The sequence below is a fragment of the Helicoverpa armigera genome, chromosome 13, assembly GCF_030705265.1.
Source record: "Helicoverpa armigera isolate CAAS_96S chromosome 13, ASM3070526v1, whole genome shotgun sequence".
NCBI lineage: Eukaryota > Metazoa > Arthropoda > Insecta > Lepidoptera > Noctuidae > Helicoverpa > Helicoverpa armigera.
In genome coordinates, this window is record NC_087132.1 from 11,726,363 (window position 1) to 11,746,951 (window position 20,589).

At 36.7% G+C, this 20,589-nt stretch overlaps 3 protein-coding genes across 3 annotated transcripts in view; 2 read left to right on the forward strand and 1 right to left on the reverse strand.

Annotated features, from left to right (window-relative positions):
- LOC110381280 (dynein axonemal heavy chain 2) overlaps positions 1-20,589 on the forward strand; it is a 52,299-nt gene that overhangs the window by 5,603 nt on the left and 26,107 nt on the right. The window contains exons 11-43 of the mRNA XM_064037538.1: positions 116-241; positions 3,631-3,729; positions 3,800-4,039; positions 4,118-4,232; positions 4,313-4,561; positions 4,711-4,907; positions 4,995-5,156; positions 5,239-5,356; positions 5,441-5,595; positions 5,787-5,962; positions 6,193-6,360; positions 6,444-6,611; positions 6,808-7,033; positions 7,112-7,231; positions 7,307-7,440; positions 7,529-7,799; positions 10,324-10,467; positions 10,741-10,839; positions 11,693-11,912; positions 12,355-12,517; positions 12,902-13,080; positions 13,454-13,646; positions 14,038-14,179; positions 15,073-15,210; positions 15,817-16,035; positions 16,453-16,696; positions 17,104-17,240; positions 17,575-17,730; positions 18,125-18,330; positions 18,669-18,854; positions 19,176-19,340; positions 19,623-19,735; positions 20,175-20,320. Of these exons, the coding sequence (XP_063893608.1) occupies positions 116-241; positions 3,631-3,729; positions 3,800-4,039; positions 4,118-4,232; positions 4,313-4,561; positions 4,711-4,907; positions 4,995-5,156; positions 5,239-5,356; positions 5,441-5,595; positions 5,787-5,962; positions 6,193-6,360; positions 6,444-6,611; positions 6,808-7,033; positions 7,112-7,231; positions 7,307-7,440; positions 7,529-7,799; positions 10,324-10,467; positions 10,741-10,839; positions 11,693-11,912; positions 12,355-12,517; positions 12,902-13,080; positions 13,454-13,646; positions 14,038-14,179; positions 15,073-15,210; positions 15,817-16,035; positions 16,453-16,696; positions 17,104-17,240; positions 17,575-17,730; positions 18,125-18,330; positions 18,669-18,854; positions 19,176-19,340; positions 19,623-19,735; positions 20,175-20,320 (5,574 nt within the window). The remainder of the gene's footprint in view (positions 1-115; positions 242-3,630; positions 3,730-3,799; positions 4,040-4,117; positions 4,233-4,312; positions 4,562-4,710; positions 4,908-4,994; positions 5,157-5,238; positions 5,357-5,440; positions 5,596-5,786; positions 5,963-6,192; positions 6,361-6,443; positions 6,612-6,807; positions 7,034-7,111; positions 7,232-7,306; positions 7,441-7,528; positions 7,800-10,323; positions 10,468-10,740; positions 10,840-11,692; positions 11,913-12,354; positions 12,518-12,901; positions 13,081-13,453; positions 13,647-14,037; positions 14,180-15,072; positions 15,211-15,816; positions 16,036-16,452; positions 16,697-17,103; positions 17,241-17,574; positions 17,731-18,124; positions 18,331-18,668; positions 18,855-19,175; positions 19,341-19,622; positions 19,736-20,174; positions 20,321-20,589) is intronic.
- Mh (maternal haploid) lies at positions 453-3,367 on the reverse strand. The gene is made up of 3 exons (XM_021341575.3): positions 3,076-3,367; positions 2,551-2,785; positions 453-2,409 (listed from the first exon to the last, which is right to left on the reverse strand). Exons 1-3 carry the CDS (start codon positions 3,231-3,233, stop codon positions 748-750), a joined length of 2,055 nt encoding a protein of 684 aa, XP_021197250.3. The 5' UTR covers positions 3,234-3,367; the 3' UTR covers positions 453-747.
- Positions 8,403-10,046, forward strand: LOC110381282 (uncharacterized). Its single transcript, XM_021341574.3, has 3 exons — positions 8,403-8,583; positions 8,924-9,190; positions 9,503-10,046. Exons 1-3 carry the CDS (start codon positions 8,536-8,538, stop codon positions 9,689-9,691), a joined length of 504 nt encoding a protein of 167 aa, XP_021197249.3. The 5' UTR covers positions 8,403-8,535; the 3' UTR covers positions 9,692-10,046.

Sequence of the window (20,589 nt, forward strand, 5' to 3'; positions counted from 1 at the left end):
ACGTAACTAGTATAGTAGAAATTCTATAGTATAATTCTATAGTACTTAATAAACATTCAAGAAGACATTGACTTAAAAGAGCCAACATTTTGTATTACTATTACTTCCTAACCAGGTGTATCAGAAAAGTAAAACAGTGAACTACGTGTACGAAAGCGTGTTGGCAGTGGTGAAAGGATACAATAAGATTTTAGACTCGTTGTCTGACGAGGAAAGACTACTCTTCAAGCCACTAATCTTGGTAAGTTATTAAAAAATCTCTGACAGGGCAGGGTAAAGAAATATTGGATAATGTAATCATACCTTTGTAACGGATATAAATATAATTAAGACAAAATTACGTAAGCTGAACGAACAGACCATTTTCTTCGAAATATGTACATCACGGGTAAGTACTTCCTATATTATCAAACAGAAAAGATTTGAAATGTTACCAGAAAAACTGCAGAAAATATAAATTAATAACATAATTATTTATTCTAATATCACATCAAATAACTATTAAATGCAAAGTCTTGTAAGCCATAACAAACTCATAATAGCAATATTAAACAATCACCAAAAATCTAATCAATCAATGATTCTAACACGGTTTCTATGCAATTTACAGAAATTTTACATATTAACCTTTAATGTATTTCAGCTTAATTTTAACATTTGAACAGACAATTGTAATCTAATCTACACACTGATTTAACAATGAATATCTTTTCATCAACTAAAATTAGCTACCATGATCAAAAAAGTCTATTTTAAACACAGATCCAAATGATTATTCATATCAAGTTCTTCCACCATTTTCATACAACACGGGCAAGGAGTCTTTGTACCCGTAGCATTGAATACTTGAGACTCATCAAATATATCGTCTTCATCTTCTATTATTATAGTTGTATTGTTCTCATAACTCGTGCTAGCTCCTTCGTCAGGTATAGTTGTGTTATTATCAAAGAACATCAGACATTCATCTAAATGTTCCTCTACAGGCTTATCAAATTGCTTACCACAGCATGGACAAATTTGGTCAAATAGCTCTTCCTTGCTTGTACTAGGTTCTGCTTTAATTTTAACTGTTTCTGATACTTGCTCATTTACTTTTGAAGTTTGTAAATTATCACCTCTGTCTATTGTTATGTGGTCACCAGTTTTTCTTCGTTTCACCTGTGGCATGTCTGTGTTGGCAATTATTTTAACTGTTTCTATAACTCTTGCTTGGTTATCCTCTATTTCTTTGACTAGTGATATGACTTTATCGAGGCTTGCAACAGGGTCTAATGTTACTTCTGATTCAGTCTTTCTTTTACCCTTGTTCTTATTTATGTTAGTAGATTCAATGTTCAAGTTAGTCAAGTCTACAAGGTTATTATTAGTGCTCACTGGTTTTACAAATACAGGAATAGATTTAACATCAATTAGTTCATTAATTGTAGATCTCTCCCCACTTTGGCTAGGCTGAACTTCTTGAACACTTTCTATACCATCTTTACTAAGTTTCTCAATTATATCTTTATTTAAACATTCATCTAAGTGCCTATTGATTTCTTCATTACTAAATTTACCATTACAGATAGGACAGTCAAGTAATTCCACTTTGACATTAACAGCTACTAACTTTTTACTGTTAGAAGGTTGAGTTAACTTGTAATCATCACCATATAAGTCTTTTAATATTGTTGTAGCATTAAAATAGTCTTCAATCTTCTTCATTTTTATAGGTGGGGATGAAGTAGGAGACTCCATTTTAGGTTTTTTAGGATTAGAAATTCCAATTTTACTGTCTGGTATTTTGAATGTAGCAGTATCATTTTGTATCTTAGATTTTTGTACTAATAAACTAGTATTAACTGGTGCAGGTTTCTTGTTTACTGCAGTAGGTATTTGTTTATTAGCCCATATGCTTCTAACTGTTTCTGTGACATTGTCGGTATAGTGTTTGGCATCAGTTTTTAATGTGTTGCCACTTCCAGTAAACACTGGGATGGGCTGTGTAGGAGGTTTAGGCACTGTAGGATTGAATACAACACCCTTTTTACTGACTACCACAGTACTTGAACTGTTTGACTTAGTTTTGATATTGCCTTTAATATTACTGGTATCCTTCAATACTGGTTTTGGACTGTTGCAAGTATTTGTATTTGGTATATTATTAATAGTGTTAATATTATTTGTTATGTATTTCGTGATATCTGCATTTGGTTTAGCTGTAGGTTTTGTACCTTTAGTTTTTTGTTGTTTTTCTGGTTCTTTGATTTTGACAAAGGTTCCTCCACATTTTCTGAGGTGATCAGCCCACCAGTAGTCACAGGGCCCTGGGGCTCTGTTCATGGACCGTCTAACTATGCCAAAGTGAGGTCTTCTAGTTTGACAGGGGCCGTTGCAACGCCACCAGTGATTTTGGTAAAGCTCCACCTGCAATGGTCAAATTAATTTGTTAACATCACTACAGCTATGAGCTTTGGACCTTATAGGCATAAAGCAAGAGATCTAAATGTTTCTCCTGTAATATTATTTCAATATTGGTATGATTGAGGAGTATGCAATTAAAATTACCTCATCATGAAAACTATGGTATATACTGATATTCAGTCCTGCACACTTGTTGATCCTGTGCATATGAGCTTTAAAGTTAGGTCCATGGCCGTCCCTGTCTTGATCCCTATTGGTTACAAATAAGAAAGCATGGATCATCTCATGGAGTAGCGTCTCAACTAAGTCTTTCCGAGGTCGCAGCTTTAGTAGTGGTTCACTCAGAGCTATGTCACACAGCCCACCTCTGCCTTCGTAGCTGAAAGGAGTCATTAGTAGTACATAATATGATGCTTTAGTTTGATATTCTGAATGATGATGAGAAAGTTATTTGAAATCAGACATATGGTAGGTAACAAAATACCTGTATCAACAAAATCCTGCCCATTTCTCCAGTAAGGGTGAAATATGATAAAAGTATGAAGAACTTTGATAAGTCAGAATAACATAAAGGCTACTTTTCATCCAGTTATGGGACGTAGTTCCCTCGAGACGCGAATAAAACCGCGAGGAATATCTTAGATATATCTATAGAGAAAATAAACTTACGAGCACACGCCAGCACAAGAGTACATCCTTTTACTCCACCGGACCACAGCCCTGCTCGCCAGTTTGGTCCAGAAAAACATTTTATCGAAGTGTAAGAACAACGAATGTACATTTGGTGTTGGGTCAATCAGTTCTAGCTCTGGATCGCCTAGATTCATCTTGACTACTAAATAAATACTTAATAATAAAATAAACTAAACAATATTAAAACATGAATGGGCTACTATGTAATATAAATAATAAATTCAGAAAAAATCACCCGCGTACATTGTTGACAAATAAAATATGAATGACAAATGACATGCGTTAAAACATTTGACGTTTAGTTATTTGCGTTCCTATCCTATTTTCCTATATTTTTGTATGTGTTTCTTATCTCCAGACGTATTTAATATACGATTTTTTCAGTTTTAAAATATATATTTTAAAGAATTTTATAATTCGACATGTATAATGCTCAAGACTTTAACTTTCCGTGAAATGAAATTTACGCGGGCTGATGTAACCTTGCCAATGTTAGCACAATACTACTAAATGGTAATATTTTGTTTTTAGGCTTGTGAGAAGAAAGTGCAACCAGGAATAACAAAGCTAACATGGACTTCCACAATGTCCGATGCATACATCGCAGATTGTGTTATGCAAATCGGAGAAGTAAGTAATGAACATAGTTATAAATTATGCATCATGTAAATAACTAAAAATTGTCTTTAATTAATTCCAGCTTCAAGATTTTTTAACAACATACAAAAACTGCAATGTTAATTTAGTTAAAATCATGGAGAAGATTTGCGATACTCCATTCGTAGAATTCGATATTTATAACGTTTTCGATATAAAAGTGTTACGAGCTAAAATACGAAAAATGGAAGCTACGGCTATGGACGCTGTTTTAGATATGTATAAAGTGATAGTGGTTTATCTGGTTATTGTATACGAAGGCTTCGAACCATATATTACCCAGGTAATAATTATTATGTACGTTCTAAATGTTTATTATTATTGTTAAGAAATAAATAAATATCAACTCAATTGATTTTAGATGGCCGAACATTGGATTAAATACGTAAGGAGATTTGACATACTTCTAGAAGACGCATTAAGATTAGGGATCAAGTCCACTATGCAAAACATGTACAAGTGCGTTCATGGAGACGGTAAGTATTTGTCACAGTGTTACTTGAGTTTAGCTTATTTGGAATCGAAATTTATTAATTTATTTAACCCCCTTAAACAGGCACTATGGCACCATCACCTTTAATAAAAATGGACCTCTACTTAACTGGGAAAAATATTACATACATACCTACAAAGATTGAGATTCAGGACACGTTCACCACAGTTCTTGAAGAAATTGTTCACATTATGAGCACTGTCCCACGCTTGTTCGAGAAGTTTTCTCTACCTTCAGGAGGACTGAAGAAGTTTTACGAAGCTATAGCTTTAGATCAGGATTGTAATAAGCTGCAGAGATTTATTAACGATGGTAAATCATATTTTATTTAAGCTAAGATATCCGGGAATAAACGACGAATTGGGTTTAAGCCGACGCCGACACCCCCTAAACGCAGTTTCTTAAAAAAATCTTAATGGTAAGTTTTTTGAAAAAATACAAGAAGTTATTTGAAATTTCAGAAATTGACTACAATATCAAACTAGTGAACGACCATTTAACGATGTGGGATCCTTACATGCATATCTGGACAGTAGACAAAGACCAGTTCTTGGAGCAGTACCGGGCAGAGAGGCACACTGCTGAAGACTTCGACTGCCTTGTCATAAATTATAGCAATCTTGCTAACTCTATTCAAATACAGGAAACGATTAACCAGGCATGTTTCATATATTAATTTACTAATTTACCTATTTTTAAGGTAATCACACTTTTAAATTCATACGTGATCTGATTTCTTTTTCAGATTCATTTCATAACTCTCAACTCAAGCGAATTGAAAAAGTCTATAATAGCGCACTGCATTGTTTGGCAAACCAGACTAGGTGAACTGCTGAGAACAATCACAGAGGCTGATATTGACGTAGTTTATAATTACGTAGAAAAGAGTAGTGAACAAGCTATGAAGGTTGGTTAGTTTTGATAAATTTCAAATATCACTGTAGAATAGAACAAAATATTTTTACCAGGTACTCGTTTCTACTTTCTAGGTACCTACAGATTTAAAAGAGCTTCAAGAAAGCATAGAAACTTACGATCGTTTATTATCGGAAATAACTGCGATTGAGAAAACATTCCCACCTATTTCTGATCAAATGTTGACACTGGGTAAGTCAAACAAAATTTTATTTCTTATCTCATTCACATAATTTTAATGAAATTATGTAAATTATATGTTTACTTCTATTTTAGCAAAGTTCGAGGTTGAACTTAGTTCAGACATGATTACTCGCCATGAGAACATACCGGTGTTATGGTCTGACTATTTAGGTGTTTTGGAAGAAGCTAAAAAGAATCTTGAAGCGAACAAAGAAAGATTCAAAACGAATTTATTGGATCAAGCTGAAGTAAGATTTTGTTTTCAGCGTGTAAACTCTTAGGTATTAAAAGGACCATTATAAATACAAAGCTAGAGCTCGATCAGGAAAGAGTTTATAATATTTTTAAGATATTCGAATAGAATTTTGTCGCTCGAGGAACTCTATTTTGCCCCGATACTTCCCGGTCATTTCTGATTATTTCGTATCGTTTCCCTTAGGTTTTTAAGGAGCAAGCCAAAGAGTTTTGTGAAGATTTCTATAGGACTGCTCCAGTCTCGTCTGACATATCTGGCAAAGATGCTTTGGCACAATTGAAAGCTTTCAGAGAACAACTAAATGCGTTGCGAGCACAGGAACAACTTATACGAGATGGTCTTGCTGTGTTCAATCTGACGTTAGTTTCATTAAAATCCATTAAAATAAAGATGTAGCTTCAGACTCTGTAGTAGGTGAATCCCAATAATTGTAGTAATTTGAAGTCCCTATCATACTTTACGTACTTTCTATGCTGTAGGACGTTCACGGAAAAGAAACTTATGAAGACTTCCTAAAGTTATTACTTGAATTATAGAAGTGGTAACGTATGATATTTTAATTTTTATTAATTCATACAACTTTTTGTAGTACTCCAGTGAATCTGGATCTTCTGAAAATGGAGAAGGAACTGGAGAAGTTGGAAGAAGTTTGGGGATTGGTAAACCAATGGGAGGAGTCCTGGGAAAAATATAAAACTCAATCGTTTTGGGAAATGGAAACCGACGAGATGGAAGAGAACGTTATGTTTTTGTTCAGGTATTACAAAAGTGATAAATCATAACGTATTAACGTACCTATTACAATACACTCAAGACTCTCAACTTTCCTTTCTTTTGCAGAAATTTCAACAAGCTATCGCGACAACTGAAGGACAAGAATTGGGAAATAATAGACACTACTCGAATTAAAGTAGATGCATTTAGGCGAACACTGCCTTTGATTGGTGATTTGAAGAATCCGTGCATGCGCGAGCGCCATTGGGACAGAATTAAAACGCTTATGGCTGTGTAAGTTTCTATATTTGCATATCGTGTATTCTCATATACCTAATACCTACTCATTTATTAGTTTTTGTTTTTAACTTGTCAAAATCATGAATTTAAATGGCTTCCGATGAAATATCTATTGAATAAAATTATGCGCCATCATAATTATTTTTAATTACATCCGTCTCCTTTCCTAATTCCCCTTTGAAACATGTAGGGACTTCGACCAAAACTCTGCAGACTTCAAATTAGACTTGATAATGCGATTGAACTTCCAAGCATATGCTGAAGAAATAGCTGAAATATCCAATGCTGCTACTATGGAGCTGAATATTGAAAATGGCCTCAAAGCTATCAGGGAGGTGTGGAAGAACACAACCTTCGAGATGCAACATCACAGGGGAGATATGTATAAAATTAAAACTGTTGATGATGTCATGCAGGTTCGATTAAACTTATGCAAACATTGACAATGTTTAAAGTATTCTAATATTAAATAATATAATCATTTAAATTCTTAGTTCCTTGAAGATCATCAAGTGCAACTCTCGTCAATGAAATCAACAAAATATGTGGAACCGTTCATAAAAGAAGTAGATTATTGGGAGAAATCGTTGGGCTACGTAGCAGAGTGCATTGAAGTAAGAAACTTATTTTAAATTCTCTTATAACTTACGTAGAACTTCCATGATACCACCTACTGTTTGTCATAACAGATTTCTTTACAAGTTCAACGTCGCTATTTGTATCTTGAAACGATTTTTTCTGGTGAAGATATTAGGAAACAATTGCCTGCGGAGGTTCTAATATTTGATGCACTAACTGCTGCTTGGACAGAAGTTACAGGCAGGTATGATCAGCCATAGCTCAGCCAATAATACTTAACTTCCATCTTTATTTTGTAAATACTAACTAATTATAAAATTATTCGTTAATAGCATGCACGCAGGAAAAAATGCAATTGAAGCCTGCATTTACAAACCACAGCCTTACCTGTTTAACAAATTGAACCAAATGGTAGATAACTTGGATGGAATCTTGCGAGCTCTGGAGAAATATCTCGAAACGAAACGGCAACTTTTCCCAAGATTTTATTTCATATCCAACGATGATTTACTTGAAATTCTTGGAAATTCTAAAAGGCCTTCATTGATTCAAGTACACTTAAAGAAGTTATTTGATAATGTTAACAGGATAAGAATTGATAAGGTAATTAAAACATTTTTTATGAAAATGAACTTGTCGGATGGGCGAAACACATCAAGGATGGCACTATCGTCCGACATCAGTTAGGGTAATCGTACAAAGAGATAACTCAAAGAAAGAACTCAAAACTCAAAAACGTTTATTCAAATTACTAAGAATGTGTTTTGGCTGGGGAGAAGAAGCGGCGGAACAAACTCCCCAGCAACACATGTCTGTCTGTTAGGTTAGAAGAACCTTTACACTTTAATTTCAAAAGACACTTTACACACTTTACAATATGGATCTACAACGGCACTACTACACTAAGTAATAACACTAGGTACACTAGACGTGACGTAAGGCAGTTTCGAGATGTGCGCAGCACGACGACTCGACCAAGACTGAGCTCCGCGGACGCCACGCTGACCACCACGACTCTGCCAAGCGCGCCAAAATGTTGTTTTACCGGAAACGCCACCAGAGGGCGCGCTTGCGTGACGTTTAGTGTCCGTACTACTGACAGTCTTCGACAAACTCTTTGCAAAAACAAAAGTATGTATGGTAGATTTCTACGTGAAAAGTATGGTAACATTTCAATGGAAAAAAAGTAAAATCAAAACAACAAAACAAAAGAACATGAAAGCGCGTGATACAAAAGTTCTAAATTAATAGTTGTTATTTTATGACTTTACCCACCTAATTCCGACTTAAAGATAGTGTATACAATATTTGAATTTGAATTAAAGTGTAATTGTTCACAATGGAAGAAATCTTGGAAAAATGTCACTTCGTTCCTATGAGTACGATGGTAAATACTGTTTTCTATTAACTTTCATTAGAGTATTAAATAAAAACTTTTCATTGTTAGGGTACATATACATCAAATCATTGGCTTTAACATCAGATAACTCTATCATACAAAACTTATTGAAATAGTAACCTCAACTATTTTCTACCTTTCGTACTTATTGCTTTTAAATGTCATAAAAGTTTGGAAAATATACCGTTTCGTACTCATTAACCTAGTTACCCTCTCAAATATCATCACCATACTCCCGAATTCATCTCAATTTTATTTCAATTAGTACAGAATAATTATCTTCATCCATTCTTAAGATGTAACTTATAATAGAACAAATTTATTCCAGAGAAAAGTAATCGACCTAATGGACGCTCCCTACTCAGTTGACCCTATCAAAACATACTGCAAAAGAAACTTGCTGAAGCTTCAACAAAGTAGAATAAATGCTAAGTACCAGGACCCTGATCTGAAAACCTTCAAGTCGGTGTACAGGATAGCTTGTTGTAAGGCTATTTACTCACACAATTGGAATAAACTGCTCTATTTGCTGAAGAAGTTCCCGCCGTGGCAGCATAACTGGAAGGATGTTAATGAAGCCGCTTTGTATGTTAGAGTAAGTTTTTAAAGAAATTTTAGTAAGGAATTGTTATGTGGTTGATATCTTAACAAGTGACAAACTTTTAGCTGCGTAATGTTCAACCTCTTATTGTGCCCCCTCTAGTTCAAATTCTTCATGAAATTGTTTGAATCCTTAAAAATTGTATGAGAGAGAAGCATGTAATTTGATAAATTATTATTTATTATTTTTCAATATTGTGTGTTTTTTGAGTTTAGACACACATCCATTTGCAACATAATAAATTATCCTAATACATAAGACACACCATTCATATACCTATCTAAATATTGTTCTTTCTTATTCCAGGCACTAGTAATCCTTATAATGTACCACCCAAGTTCACAAGCAAAGGGGCTATTGAATGAATACCTACATTTTGTATGGGCGTGCCGGTCTGATGAAGTGAAGAAAGCCGTCCTTAAAATACTGCTGACTCTGCCTGAGAAGATACATGGTGTTACAAATAGTAGATATAATGATACTGATAATGCGTGAATAGATGAAATGTTAGCTATGTATTGAGCAAAGCATAAGTGACTATACCTGATTGTTTTTTTTTAATTTACGTTTGGTGATTTGCGCCATTTTAACTATAGTGGTAACTAGACATGTACTTGCCGTCTATTGGTCAAATCGTCGAATTGACAACTGAAAATGATTCTGTTGTAGTTATATGGCACAACTCACTGTAAGATGTTTGTTGATTTGATAAAAGTTTGACGAAAGAATACAAGTGGAAGTTTCTATGACATATGCAGTGTATTTTGATTTTATCTGTGTTACCTTGTTAATAAGTTAGGCTTATGTCTCCAAAAATCTGAATTTACGCAGACTTGTACTCGTTATTTAAGTGAGAATTATAATTTTGTACTGATAAATGTTAAGTTTGTTTGAATAAATATGTTATAAACAAAATACAGTATTTTATTGGAGATTGCACATTACTCTTTTAGGTTGATGAGGTTTTCTATACTTTGGTAAATTCAAAATAATTCTTATTTTCTATTCTATGTACAGTAAACTGCACATTGGTGGTAACTGTCCTGCACCTTATCTCAATAGTAATAAGTACGATTTCCCTATAAAACTATTACCACTGACCTGAAGTTGACTGTACCAATTTTTAGAATCCAATGGGTCTGCCAGTAGCCAAGGCCATGACTTCAGAAGACGGGGAATGTGTCGAGTGGAAGTATAACCTGGTGCTGGATGGGCCTGCTGAGATCTGGCTGGCAGGCCTTGAACATACCATGAGGGTTGTGCTTAGAGATGTAAGACCTGCAGATTATATTCATGTTTAAAAAGGTGCAGTAGCTAAGGAGGAATGAGGGTTTCTTTTTTCAGAAGAAGTTAAGGTTTCTGTAGGATGGAACTTAAAAATGTAGAAGTATACATACAAGTAGGTGTAGTTGCATTCGTCAAAAGTAGTGTAAACAGTTTGTTGTAGCGAAAGTGCATAAGGAGCTATGAAAGTTACAAACCTTACTATACTACTTACGATAGAAAACATTCTCTGAATGCCTGTTTGCTTTGTATATTTTTAGCAATTGATATTAACGCGAGCTGCTCTGAGGAAGTGCCGTTACCAGAGAGAAGCGTGGATTAACGACTGGCCTGGTCAGCTTGGAATCACTTCCAGCAAGGTTTGAAAAAATTATTGTGTTACGAAATATTACTAAGACACGATGACAACAACGAAAAATAGACGGCTTACTTTTAGATGTAAAGCAGGACAGTTTTTAAAGGAGATTGGGCAAGAATGTATGAAGTCTGGTCCAAATGTCCACCACGAACGAGACCTATATAATTAAATAGTCCACTTAATTTAGAGTAACTTTTACTAAGAAAGTAAAAATAAAAACAATGCCAAAAAAAAGTTATAGCCAAAAATGTATTCTTAATTTTCGGTAGTTTTTGTATGTTATCATTATAATTTTTTATTTTATTCCACTTCCATTTCCGCACTTTATCTAAAACTAAGATGAGTAAGACACATTTGCATATAAACAGCCCATATTATTGCCCGATGGATGTACGAATCACTAACCAATTGAGGCGCCAGAAGTGCTTGAATATACTCAGCGGTTCCTGGTTCCAGCGGTAACTGGTGGTGTCTTCTCTCTAATAATGAACAATTCTATTTTGTCAGAAGTTACGAAAGTACGAAAATCGAACATCGCGAAAAGTAATTGAAAAAATTAAACTGAAAAAAATCTGTAAAATGTTGTATTTGATTTTGCTATAACTTTTTTCTGGCATTATATTTTTTTTTACTTTCATAAAAAAAATTGTTCTACATTTAACGGGCTATCTAGCCATATAGGTCTCATTCGTGGTGGACATTTGGACCGGAATCGCCCATTGTCCTTTCCTCCCATGTTTACCTACCAAATCATTTTATAGCACTTTGAAGGTCTTTAAAGAGCTTTAAGAATCAGTTCATTTGCTAAATGTAGGACACCTAAAATAAACTTCAAGAAGTGGTACTTCCACTAGATCCAATGGACCTCAGACTGTACTCGAACCCTATGCCGCTGCGAGATCATGCAAGAGAAGAAGCCGCTGAAGAAACTGCGCAAGAAGCAGAACTTAATCCTCACGACCCTGCAGATGATGTCCCGCAAGGAGATCAGCAAGATTCTGCGCGCTAAAGTGAACGCGCTCTGCGTTATTGAGATACATTCCAGAGATACGGTAGATAGGATGTATAAGATGGGTAAGTTTAGACTTATTAATGGCAGTCTTCTTAGTATATAATGCAAGAGAAGAAGCTTCTACGTGGATGTTGACAATTTGCAGCCCTTCATTCAGGGTGGTCCGAAAAGTGACGCAAAATCTAAATTCCTACAGCCTACTGCAAAAACTTAAACGTCTGTTGCACACTTGTCTAAAAAAAAGTGTGGCTGCAAAACGGACCTTATTTCAACGTTATAATCTGACATTTTTGTAGACAAGTGTTCAACAGATGTTTAAAAGTTTTTGTGGTACGAGGGCTTATGTTTCGTTCCGTGATTTTTACAGTATCAAACTGGGCTACTATATGAACCGCCCAGGCCAATTTAGAATATGGCTTAGGTATTTGTGTCTTAAAATTCCCCCAGATCCTAAAGCAGTTAGTAGTAAAGTTGTTAGGGATAAATAACCAATAATAATTGTAGGTTGTATGAACGTAACGGCGTTCGAGTGGTTCTCTCAGCTGAAGTTCTACTGGGACCGTGAACGTGAGGACTGCTACATCAAGCAGACGAACACCAACTCCATTTACACGTATGAGTACATCGGCAATTCAGGACGGCTGGTTATCACGCCTCTTACTGACAGGTGACTTGATAGCCTGAACTTAACTTTATTTGAATACAACAGACGTTTTTTTCCCTAATGAAACCCTGATATAAAATTCCTTTGGCTGGTTGCTTATTGCGTATTTGTAACGTAATTTTAATTTATGAAAGTTTGAATATCTATATGTCGTCAACATAGGTATCTGAAGCCTATTGACGATGGCGGCAATAGGGTCTCATACTATACATAGGTATTGTTATATATTTTAGATATTAATATCTTATCCTTACCTTTTTTAATAAAATGGCAGAGATTAGAAAATAATCTTCTTCTTAGTATCGGAGAACAAATTGGGGAAGCTATTTCTTTTATACCAACATCTTGGTAAACTTGTCTACCCGTCTCAAACTCATCATCAATCAGATGCTACATAACGCTGACGACGGCGTTGCACCTGTTTCGCGGCGGCAGTCCTCAGGGCCCCGCCGGCACTGGCAAAACGGAGACCACTAAGGATTTGGGCAGGGCGCTGGCAAGATGGGTGGTGGTCACCAACTGCTCAGATGGACTGGATTATAAGTCCATGGCTAAGTGCTTTTCTGGTAATTTTTGAAGTGTTTCATAAACAATATTATAATTAGTTAATAATCACCAGAGTTCCTTCAGATAGGTACTTGGCTTCTCTTTTTAAGGATCCTTAACCAAGGGGGTAAAACTAGGATCTAAAACTTCGTTGTCCGTCAAGGACTATCAATCTCATGAACCGTGATACTTGAATATAATGATGATGTTTGATTTTTAGAGTTTTGGGAGTTTCCATAGAGATTCTTTCGTGATTCTAGTTTCATAGTACGTAATGACTGGCATTTGATGGGATTTTTTGCTCTCCTATGCTCCATTTCAACCACGTTATTTACTTACACATACTTAGTTTTGCACAGCTGCATATATTTCAAAACCCCCCTTCAAACCCAGGTATCGCTCAAAGCGGTTGCTGGGGCTGCTTCGACGAGTTCAACCGCATCAACATAGAAGTACTCTCCGTGGTAGCCCAGCAGATCCTGGCAGTACTGCTAGCTTTGTCGCTCTTCCAGAAGAGGTTCATATTCGAGGGGGCAGAGATCAAACTGGATCCTAACTGCGGGATATTTATTACTATGAATCCTGGGTTAGTTGTCGGTAGACAGAAATTGGTAGATAGAATAGTTGAGTGTCATTTTAAAATTATTTTAAAGTGGATTATTTACTGTACAAATAGCTCTCAGGAAAATGTAAAATTTACTAGTTTTCAAAACATGCATATAGAATTGTGTTGCTAGGGAGTTTGTTCCACCATTTCATCTTCCCAGCGAAACATTTTAAGTGGTATTTGGGGGTTACGTCTCTTTTGTAAAGTTTAACTTTAAAAAGTGCCGATTTTCGATCTATTTTGAATGAAAGATTTATATTCGCTACTTTTTTTGTGAGCATGGAGAGCCCAGTTTTAGCCATGGATGGTGGTTGCATTATTTACTTTTATGCTTGTATAAAACAGATTAATTAGTTTCCTCTTACCACAGTTACGCGGGCCGAACGGAGTTGCCAGATAATTTGAAATCCATGTTCCGCCCGATCGCGATGTGTGTGCCTGATTCGCTGATTATAGCGGAAAATACTCTGTTCTCTGATGGATTCACAGCTTACAAAGTCAACGCTAAGAAGGTATAGCTTTCAAGCTTTTTATTTCCATTGTAATCGTGCTACCTTATTACCTAACTATTAATCGTGGTTTTAAAGTACCGGCTTTATTTCTGGTTTTAAGTTAACGTTTTAGGTCAAGCTTGTGGTCTAAACCTTGCACTAAAGTAGGTACTTTTTTGAGACCAAATTTCATAATAAGGTGGTTCAAAGTTAAAGCATACTTTTTTTGAAGTATCGTCTCTTTCCTTATTGAATACAGAAGAAGCTAGTATTTTTTTCGAGTTACAGCCTGGATTGAATAGGAGAGTAAATAATAAAATTAAAAAATGACAAATAATAAAATGACTCTTATGCTATACTCTTTTGTACTCCCCTTATGTACTCTCTTATGTACTCCTCTTATGTACTCCCCTTCTGTACTCTCTTATGTATTCCTCTTATGTACTTTCTTATGTTCTCTCTTATGTACTCATCTTCTATACTCCCTTATGTAATCCTCCTTTGTACTCCTCTTATGTTCTCCTCTTATGTACTCTCCTATGTACTCTCTTATGTACCCCCATTATGTACTCTTTTATCTATTCCTCTTTTGTACTCTCCTATGTACACTCTTATGTACTCTCTTATGTACTCTCTTATGTACCTACTACTCCTCTTATTTAGGTACTCCCCTTATGTACTCCTCTTATGAACTCTCTTATGCAATCTTTTATGTACTTATCTTATGAACTCGTCTTATGTTCTCCTTTTATGTACTCTCCTGTGTACTCCTCTTATACTCCTCTTATATACTCCTTTTATTATTTTTAATGAATCTTAGACACTCCTCTTATGTACTCTCTTATGTATATTATAGTATAGATTTACCTTGATTTACCTTTACTTATCTATTAACATTAGTTATTGAATTCCAGGTGTTCACGTTATATCAGCTGGCTATGCAACAGTTATCTAAACAGGAACATTACGACTTTGGTCTAAGATCGATGGTAGCTTTACTCCGTTATGCTGGTATTAAAAGGAGGGCTTACCCTCATTTACCTGAACAAGAGGTAAGTTAGATGAAAGGCGGATCTTATAACTTGATAATTCTCGTACTGCGTCTGTTGGTGTCCAGTTGTCATTTCGAATAAATAAAGAGTAGGTTTCTGTAATCTTTATTTGATTGAATGCTTTACTAATTATTTTGAGAATTGACATATATCAGGATGAATGAATGACAAGTGATTTCGTCTGAGCAAGTTTCCTTTTCAGGACAACTATTACAAAAAAAAATTACAGGCAAAAGTAAACGAATGTGGAACTACCGCCACCAGTTTCTGCGCAATGACTCATACGCAATGTTTTTTGAAGAAAAAAGATTGGCGAAAATTATAGGGAAAACTAGCTTTTGCCCGCGACTTCGTTCGCATGGAATAGTGACTTTCGGCAGATTTTTGGTTTGAGCAATAGATGGCGCTGATGTCCGAAATAAATTTTATTTTTATTTGTTTATAATAAAAGCTATACTTTGTCCTTTCTCAATCTCAAAACTATGTCTGTACCAAATGTCACACAAATCGATTCAGTAGTTTAGCGTGAAGAAAAGACAGACAGACAGACAGTCAGAGTTACTTTCGCATTTATAATATTAGTTTGGATAAAACTCCCCATTTCAGATGGTAATTCTAGCCATGCGAGACATGAACGTGGCCCGGCTCACGGCTAAAGACGTGCCTCTCTTCGACGGCATCATGCAGGATATATTCCCTGACGTGGAGATACCGACCCTGGACTATGAGCTATTGGAGACGGCTATTACTGCGGAGATGAGGCTGGCTGGTCTGCAGCCGGTTAAGGCAGCTCTGCACAAAGTTATACAGACTTATGAGACGAAGGTTTGTTTTATTAAGTTATGAATGTTCTACTCTAAGAAAATATTCATTGTTTTCGAATACACTGGTACTCAGCTGCGTCCGGATAGACTAGAAACTAGCCAAGTTAGACTGGCCGACCTCAACATCGTTGGGAAAAGGCTCGAGAAATGATGATTCTTCAGTGTTTGTATGAATGGCTTTCCAATGTTTAATTAATTCGCTGCTTATTTCTGTCTCCGTGAAAGTGTTCTACTGTAACTATGCGAATGTCAATATTTGCATTTGGATATAAAACTCAGTTATCTTTAAACTGCACGGCTTCTTGTAGCCTGTAGCTTTTTCTATGATCCTCTCAGGGGTCGATATATTTCGAAAGAGCAAAACAAGCATTAAGAATTAATTTTCTGTCAGTCAGTAATCAAATATCCTTCCACCCAGAATTCCCGTCACTCAAGCATCCTTCTCGGAGACACAAACACTGCAAAATCCGTGTCCTGGAGGATGCTAGCTCTGACCATCACGCGCTTACACAATGAGAAGCAGCCAGGGTTCGAGGTGGTCCACACCTTCCCTATGAACCCTAAGGCTTTGACCCTGGGCGAACTGTATGGGGAATACAACTTGGCTACCGGAGAATGGAAGGATGGCGTCCTGTCTTCTATCATGAGGACTACCTGTCAGGGTGAGTGGGTTTCGCTAATTTCCATTCAGCAATTGAAGAAAATAAGCCTTATAAGCGTGCTATCTTCATGTACATCATTCATTAGGACATCAGCCTTAACGAAATTCAGTAGGATTCTTTCATTCAACGATTTTGTTCATTTTGTATGCCGGAAATATCGCAAAATTAAAGCCTTTCGTGAGTAGTTAGGCTATTAATCCTACACGGTATTTATAAAAGATTAGCTTCCGCCAGCGGCTTTTCACCCACGTCCTGTGAGAATTACTTGGTCCTCCTGGATAAAAAGTAGCTTATAATCTTCTTCGATAACTAACTCTGAACTAATTCTTAAAATTGGACCCATAGTTTCTAACATCTTGTTCAAGTAAAGTCCTTGCGACATTCACTATAATAGGTTTATCACACAGATGAGTCTCCGGACAGTAAGTGGATAATATTCGATGGTCCTGTGGACGCTATATGGATTGAGAACCTCAACTCTGTGATGGATGACAACAAGCTATTGACTCTGGTCAACAGCGAGAGAATATCAATGCCTTCACAGGTCAGCTTGAGTCTAAAATATTCATACCTATTTATTGTTGTAGCTGTAGGTATCATTGCCACTTTTTTATCTTAACTACCAGTTTTCCTGATTTTTCACTTTGCTCTATATCTTCAGTCACTTCAACACTGAATTCTTCCATATCGTTTTAGGTCGGCCTCTTGATTTTTGACCTAAGTAAAATACGTAAAATTGTATGTGACCTTTCAGAGCTCCCACACAAAACTGCGACTCGATGCGATGCGAGTTCACAGTTTTGTGTGGAAGCCCGAAAATCTTTGAAAAGTCTTTATTCTCTGACCTTTTAACCATCAAAAGTTCCCTCATTTCCTAGGTAACCTTATTGATTGAGACCCTGGACTTGGCAGTGGCCTCCCCAGCCACCGTGTCTCGTAACGGCATGGTGTACAATGATTACAAGGACTGGGGCTGGTGGCCTTTCGTCAACTCCTGGCTGGAGACTATTGATTACGCTGATTATAGGGAGATGGTGAGATTCTGGTTTGATTTTATTACTTATTGTTTAGGTTTTAGGTGTTACGTAAACGAAATTACATTCTTATCATTACTGCTTCGGACGCTGCCAAGTGTCTTGAGCTATCGGTCAGTCTTGTTTTGCGAGCAAAATTGCGCGTCAACGTGGTGTATTTAGTTTATTAAGCTAGTTCACGGCACTTTTTTATTGAGCCATACTTGAGCCACATAAAACTTACCTCCGTGCTTACATAGGTAAAATTACCGTAGATTTTTGATGGCAATACAACGTCAGTCAATAAGAGGCTTTACGGTGACTTTTTTCATGCTTCAAAAACCGTGATTTTTTCGTTAAAAAAGTAGGAATTTGGAAATACTGAAAACGCTACTTGTCCCTTTTTCCCCCATAGCTCCGCCGCTTCTTCCTTTCAATCCTAACTCCAGTCCTCGAACTCAAACGCCTATACCTCCGTGAGGGTGAGTCAGTGCGGGGCCAGGAGTTGACAGGTGTGCGGTGCCTGTGCCGCCTGCTGTCGCTGCTGCCGGAGCCAGCTCCAGCCCTGCCTGACGAACAGACTGATATCGAGGGCTTGGCGAAAATGAGGTTCCTGTTCGCGTAAGTGTTTAAGAACTGGTTGTTTTTTTTGGGTGACTGTGTTTTTCGGTGGCCTGACCGCGGAGAAAAAAAAGACTAGCGGAGGTGCCATAACGTTACTGTTTACGCCCTTATATGCCTTCTTTGGACCTGGATGAAGGCGACTTTTGAAGGAACTTTCAGACTCAAACATTGGAATAAAAACAAATGTTTATTCTAGTCTGTTTTTTTTTTGGATATTTTGCCCATAATAATTCATTAAACCCATATCTATATCTCGATTTGCTGAAAAAAAAAAAACAATTAACATTATTTAATCTAAGTTTGTGTAGGAGCCAATACGAGTTTTATTTCCATAGGATGATCTGGTCAGTATGTGCGACCTTAGAAGATGAACCACGTCGGAAGCTGGACAACTGGATCCGGGAACACGAGGGCATCTTCCCACTTAAGGATACAGTGTACGACTACTTTGTGGACGAGAGGCTGCAGCAGTTCAAACCCTGGGAAGAAAAGTTGCCTGATAACTGGAGGTTTAATCCTGCGTGAGTACTCAGTAATGGTGAAGTTTAACCAATTATTACGAAGCTTAATATCTTAACTCCCCTTCCCGAACTGTTAGTAGTTTTGTTACAATATGCAGGTTCTTCTTAAATCCATCTGAAATGGATTGGGCAGTAGAATTGTTCGCTCTTGAAAGATGATGCCTGGAACCAATAGTAGGTACAACAAAAGAAATGTAATTCACCTCTAGCTTTCAATTTTTTTTCTTTTCGGATTGTCTGACACTCTGTGTCGCTAAAACTGAGCATATACGCCCTACAAAATCCGCTAGTGTGATAGCGTAAGTTTGACGTTCCTTCCAGCACCGGTTTCCACTCCATCTTGGTCCCCACAATGGAGTTCATCCGCGTTCAGGTGGTAGCTCTCGAGATGCTAAAAGCCGGGTATGGTGTGCTGGTAGGAGGTCCTACCGGCACCGGCAAGACTTTCCTTATCCAGGGGACCCTGAATATGTTGGATCCTAGCAAGTAAGTTGTAGAAATATTTACTTATTTTGGTCCGAAGTTAGTAAAATACTCCTTCCGCTGAAGGAGGTAAGATCAGCATCAGTTGCAGCAGACAAAATTTGTTGCATTGAGGAGTCTTCATAATTATTTCCAATCCACTTAACGGACTTCAGAAAACATACGGTTTTTCTCTTGTAACAAATTTTTAACTTGGTATCGAATTAGAGTCTTTTCTACAATTAACTAAATACAGAAGATTTAAATCCCTTGTGGAAATAAAGCATCCCACATGTTGCTTCACAGGTACAGCACACAAGTTATCAACATGTCGGCGCAAACCACGGCGGCTAACGTGCAAGATATTATTGAGTCCAGGTTAGAGAAAAGGACTAAAGGGAACTATGTGCCAGCTGGAGGTAAGAACTTGTAATACTTCAGGATTGTTAGTTACCGCGGCTCTGGTATATAAAGGGCTTCTGAAGGACAACGATTGGTGTTAGTCAGTAAGAGTTTGGTAAGACATAAGATGATGTCCCACCAAAAAAAAAGCTGAAAAATGTTTCGAATAGAATTTTATAGTAAACAATTTTTCCCTGAAAATATCAAGACCATCGAATCGAATAAGCCCTGTCCAGTAAAGTATTATCGTTTTTTTCCAATATTGCCTGATGTAGTTCTTGTTCGGTTTTACTTTCGCAGGTATACTGTAGGAGATTTCTTTAGAATTAAGTTTTATCTTTGGAAATTCTTTCTTTCCTTTTGTGTCTCTACCGTGTGATTGTGGACCATCCAGTATGGTCTGGTAGCATATGTCCCAAAAGTAGGCCAATATCAAGAAGACTTAATTTTCTTCAGGCAAGAAGATGATAGCATTCATGGACGACATTAACATGCCTGTTCGCGACTACTACGGCTCCCAACCGCCGCTGGAGCTGGTGCGGCTCTGGCACGACTACGGGTACTGGTTCGATAGGGCTAAACAGTGGCGGAAGAACGTCAAGGTATAGATACTTCTGTTTATTTAGCATTGCAGTTGTAATTTCGCAATTGATAGGCACGGTAATAAGCTCTAAAGGGGGATATTATTTTCGTCTAAAAGTGTTGCTATATGCAGGTTCAGATTGTCTATCTGTCACTGTCATAGTAGTACAATAAAACTTGAAATTGGATTAGGAGCAAATAAACTAAGTGCTTACTCAGGCATGGAAAGCATCTTATTCTGTCAAGGAGACCATGGTCTGATGAGGAGAATAACTATGTTCTGTGCTAA

Bases quoted from the DNA above. Each gene is read 5' to 3' on its own strand.
- Mh (XM_021341575.3), bottom strand. From the start codon at position 3,233: ATGAATCTAGGCGATCCAGAGCTAGAACTGATTGACCCAACACCAAAT. The intron at 2,786-3,075 runs GTAAGTTTATTT...GACTCCTTTCAG, and splicing joins TCTTGTGCTGGCGTGTGCTC to CTACGAAGGCAGAGGTGGGC. The intron at 2,410-2,550 runs GTAATTTTAATT...TGACCATTGCAG, and splicing joins ACCATAGTTTTCATGATGAG to GTGGAGCTTTACCAAAATCA.
- LOC110381282 (XM_021341574.3), top strand. From the start codon at position 8,536: ATGGAAGAAATCTTGGAAAAATGTCACTTCGTTCCTATGAGTACGATG. The intron at 8,584-8,923 runs GTAAATACTGTT...AATTTATTCCAG, and splicing joins TCGTTCCTATGAGTACGATG to AGAAAAGTAATCGACCTAAT. The intron at 9,191-9,502 runs GTAAGTTTTTAA...TTCTTATTCCAG, and splicing joins AAGCCGCTTTGTATGTTAGA to GCACTAGTAATCCTTATAAT.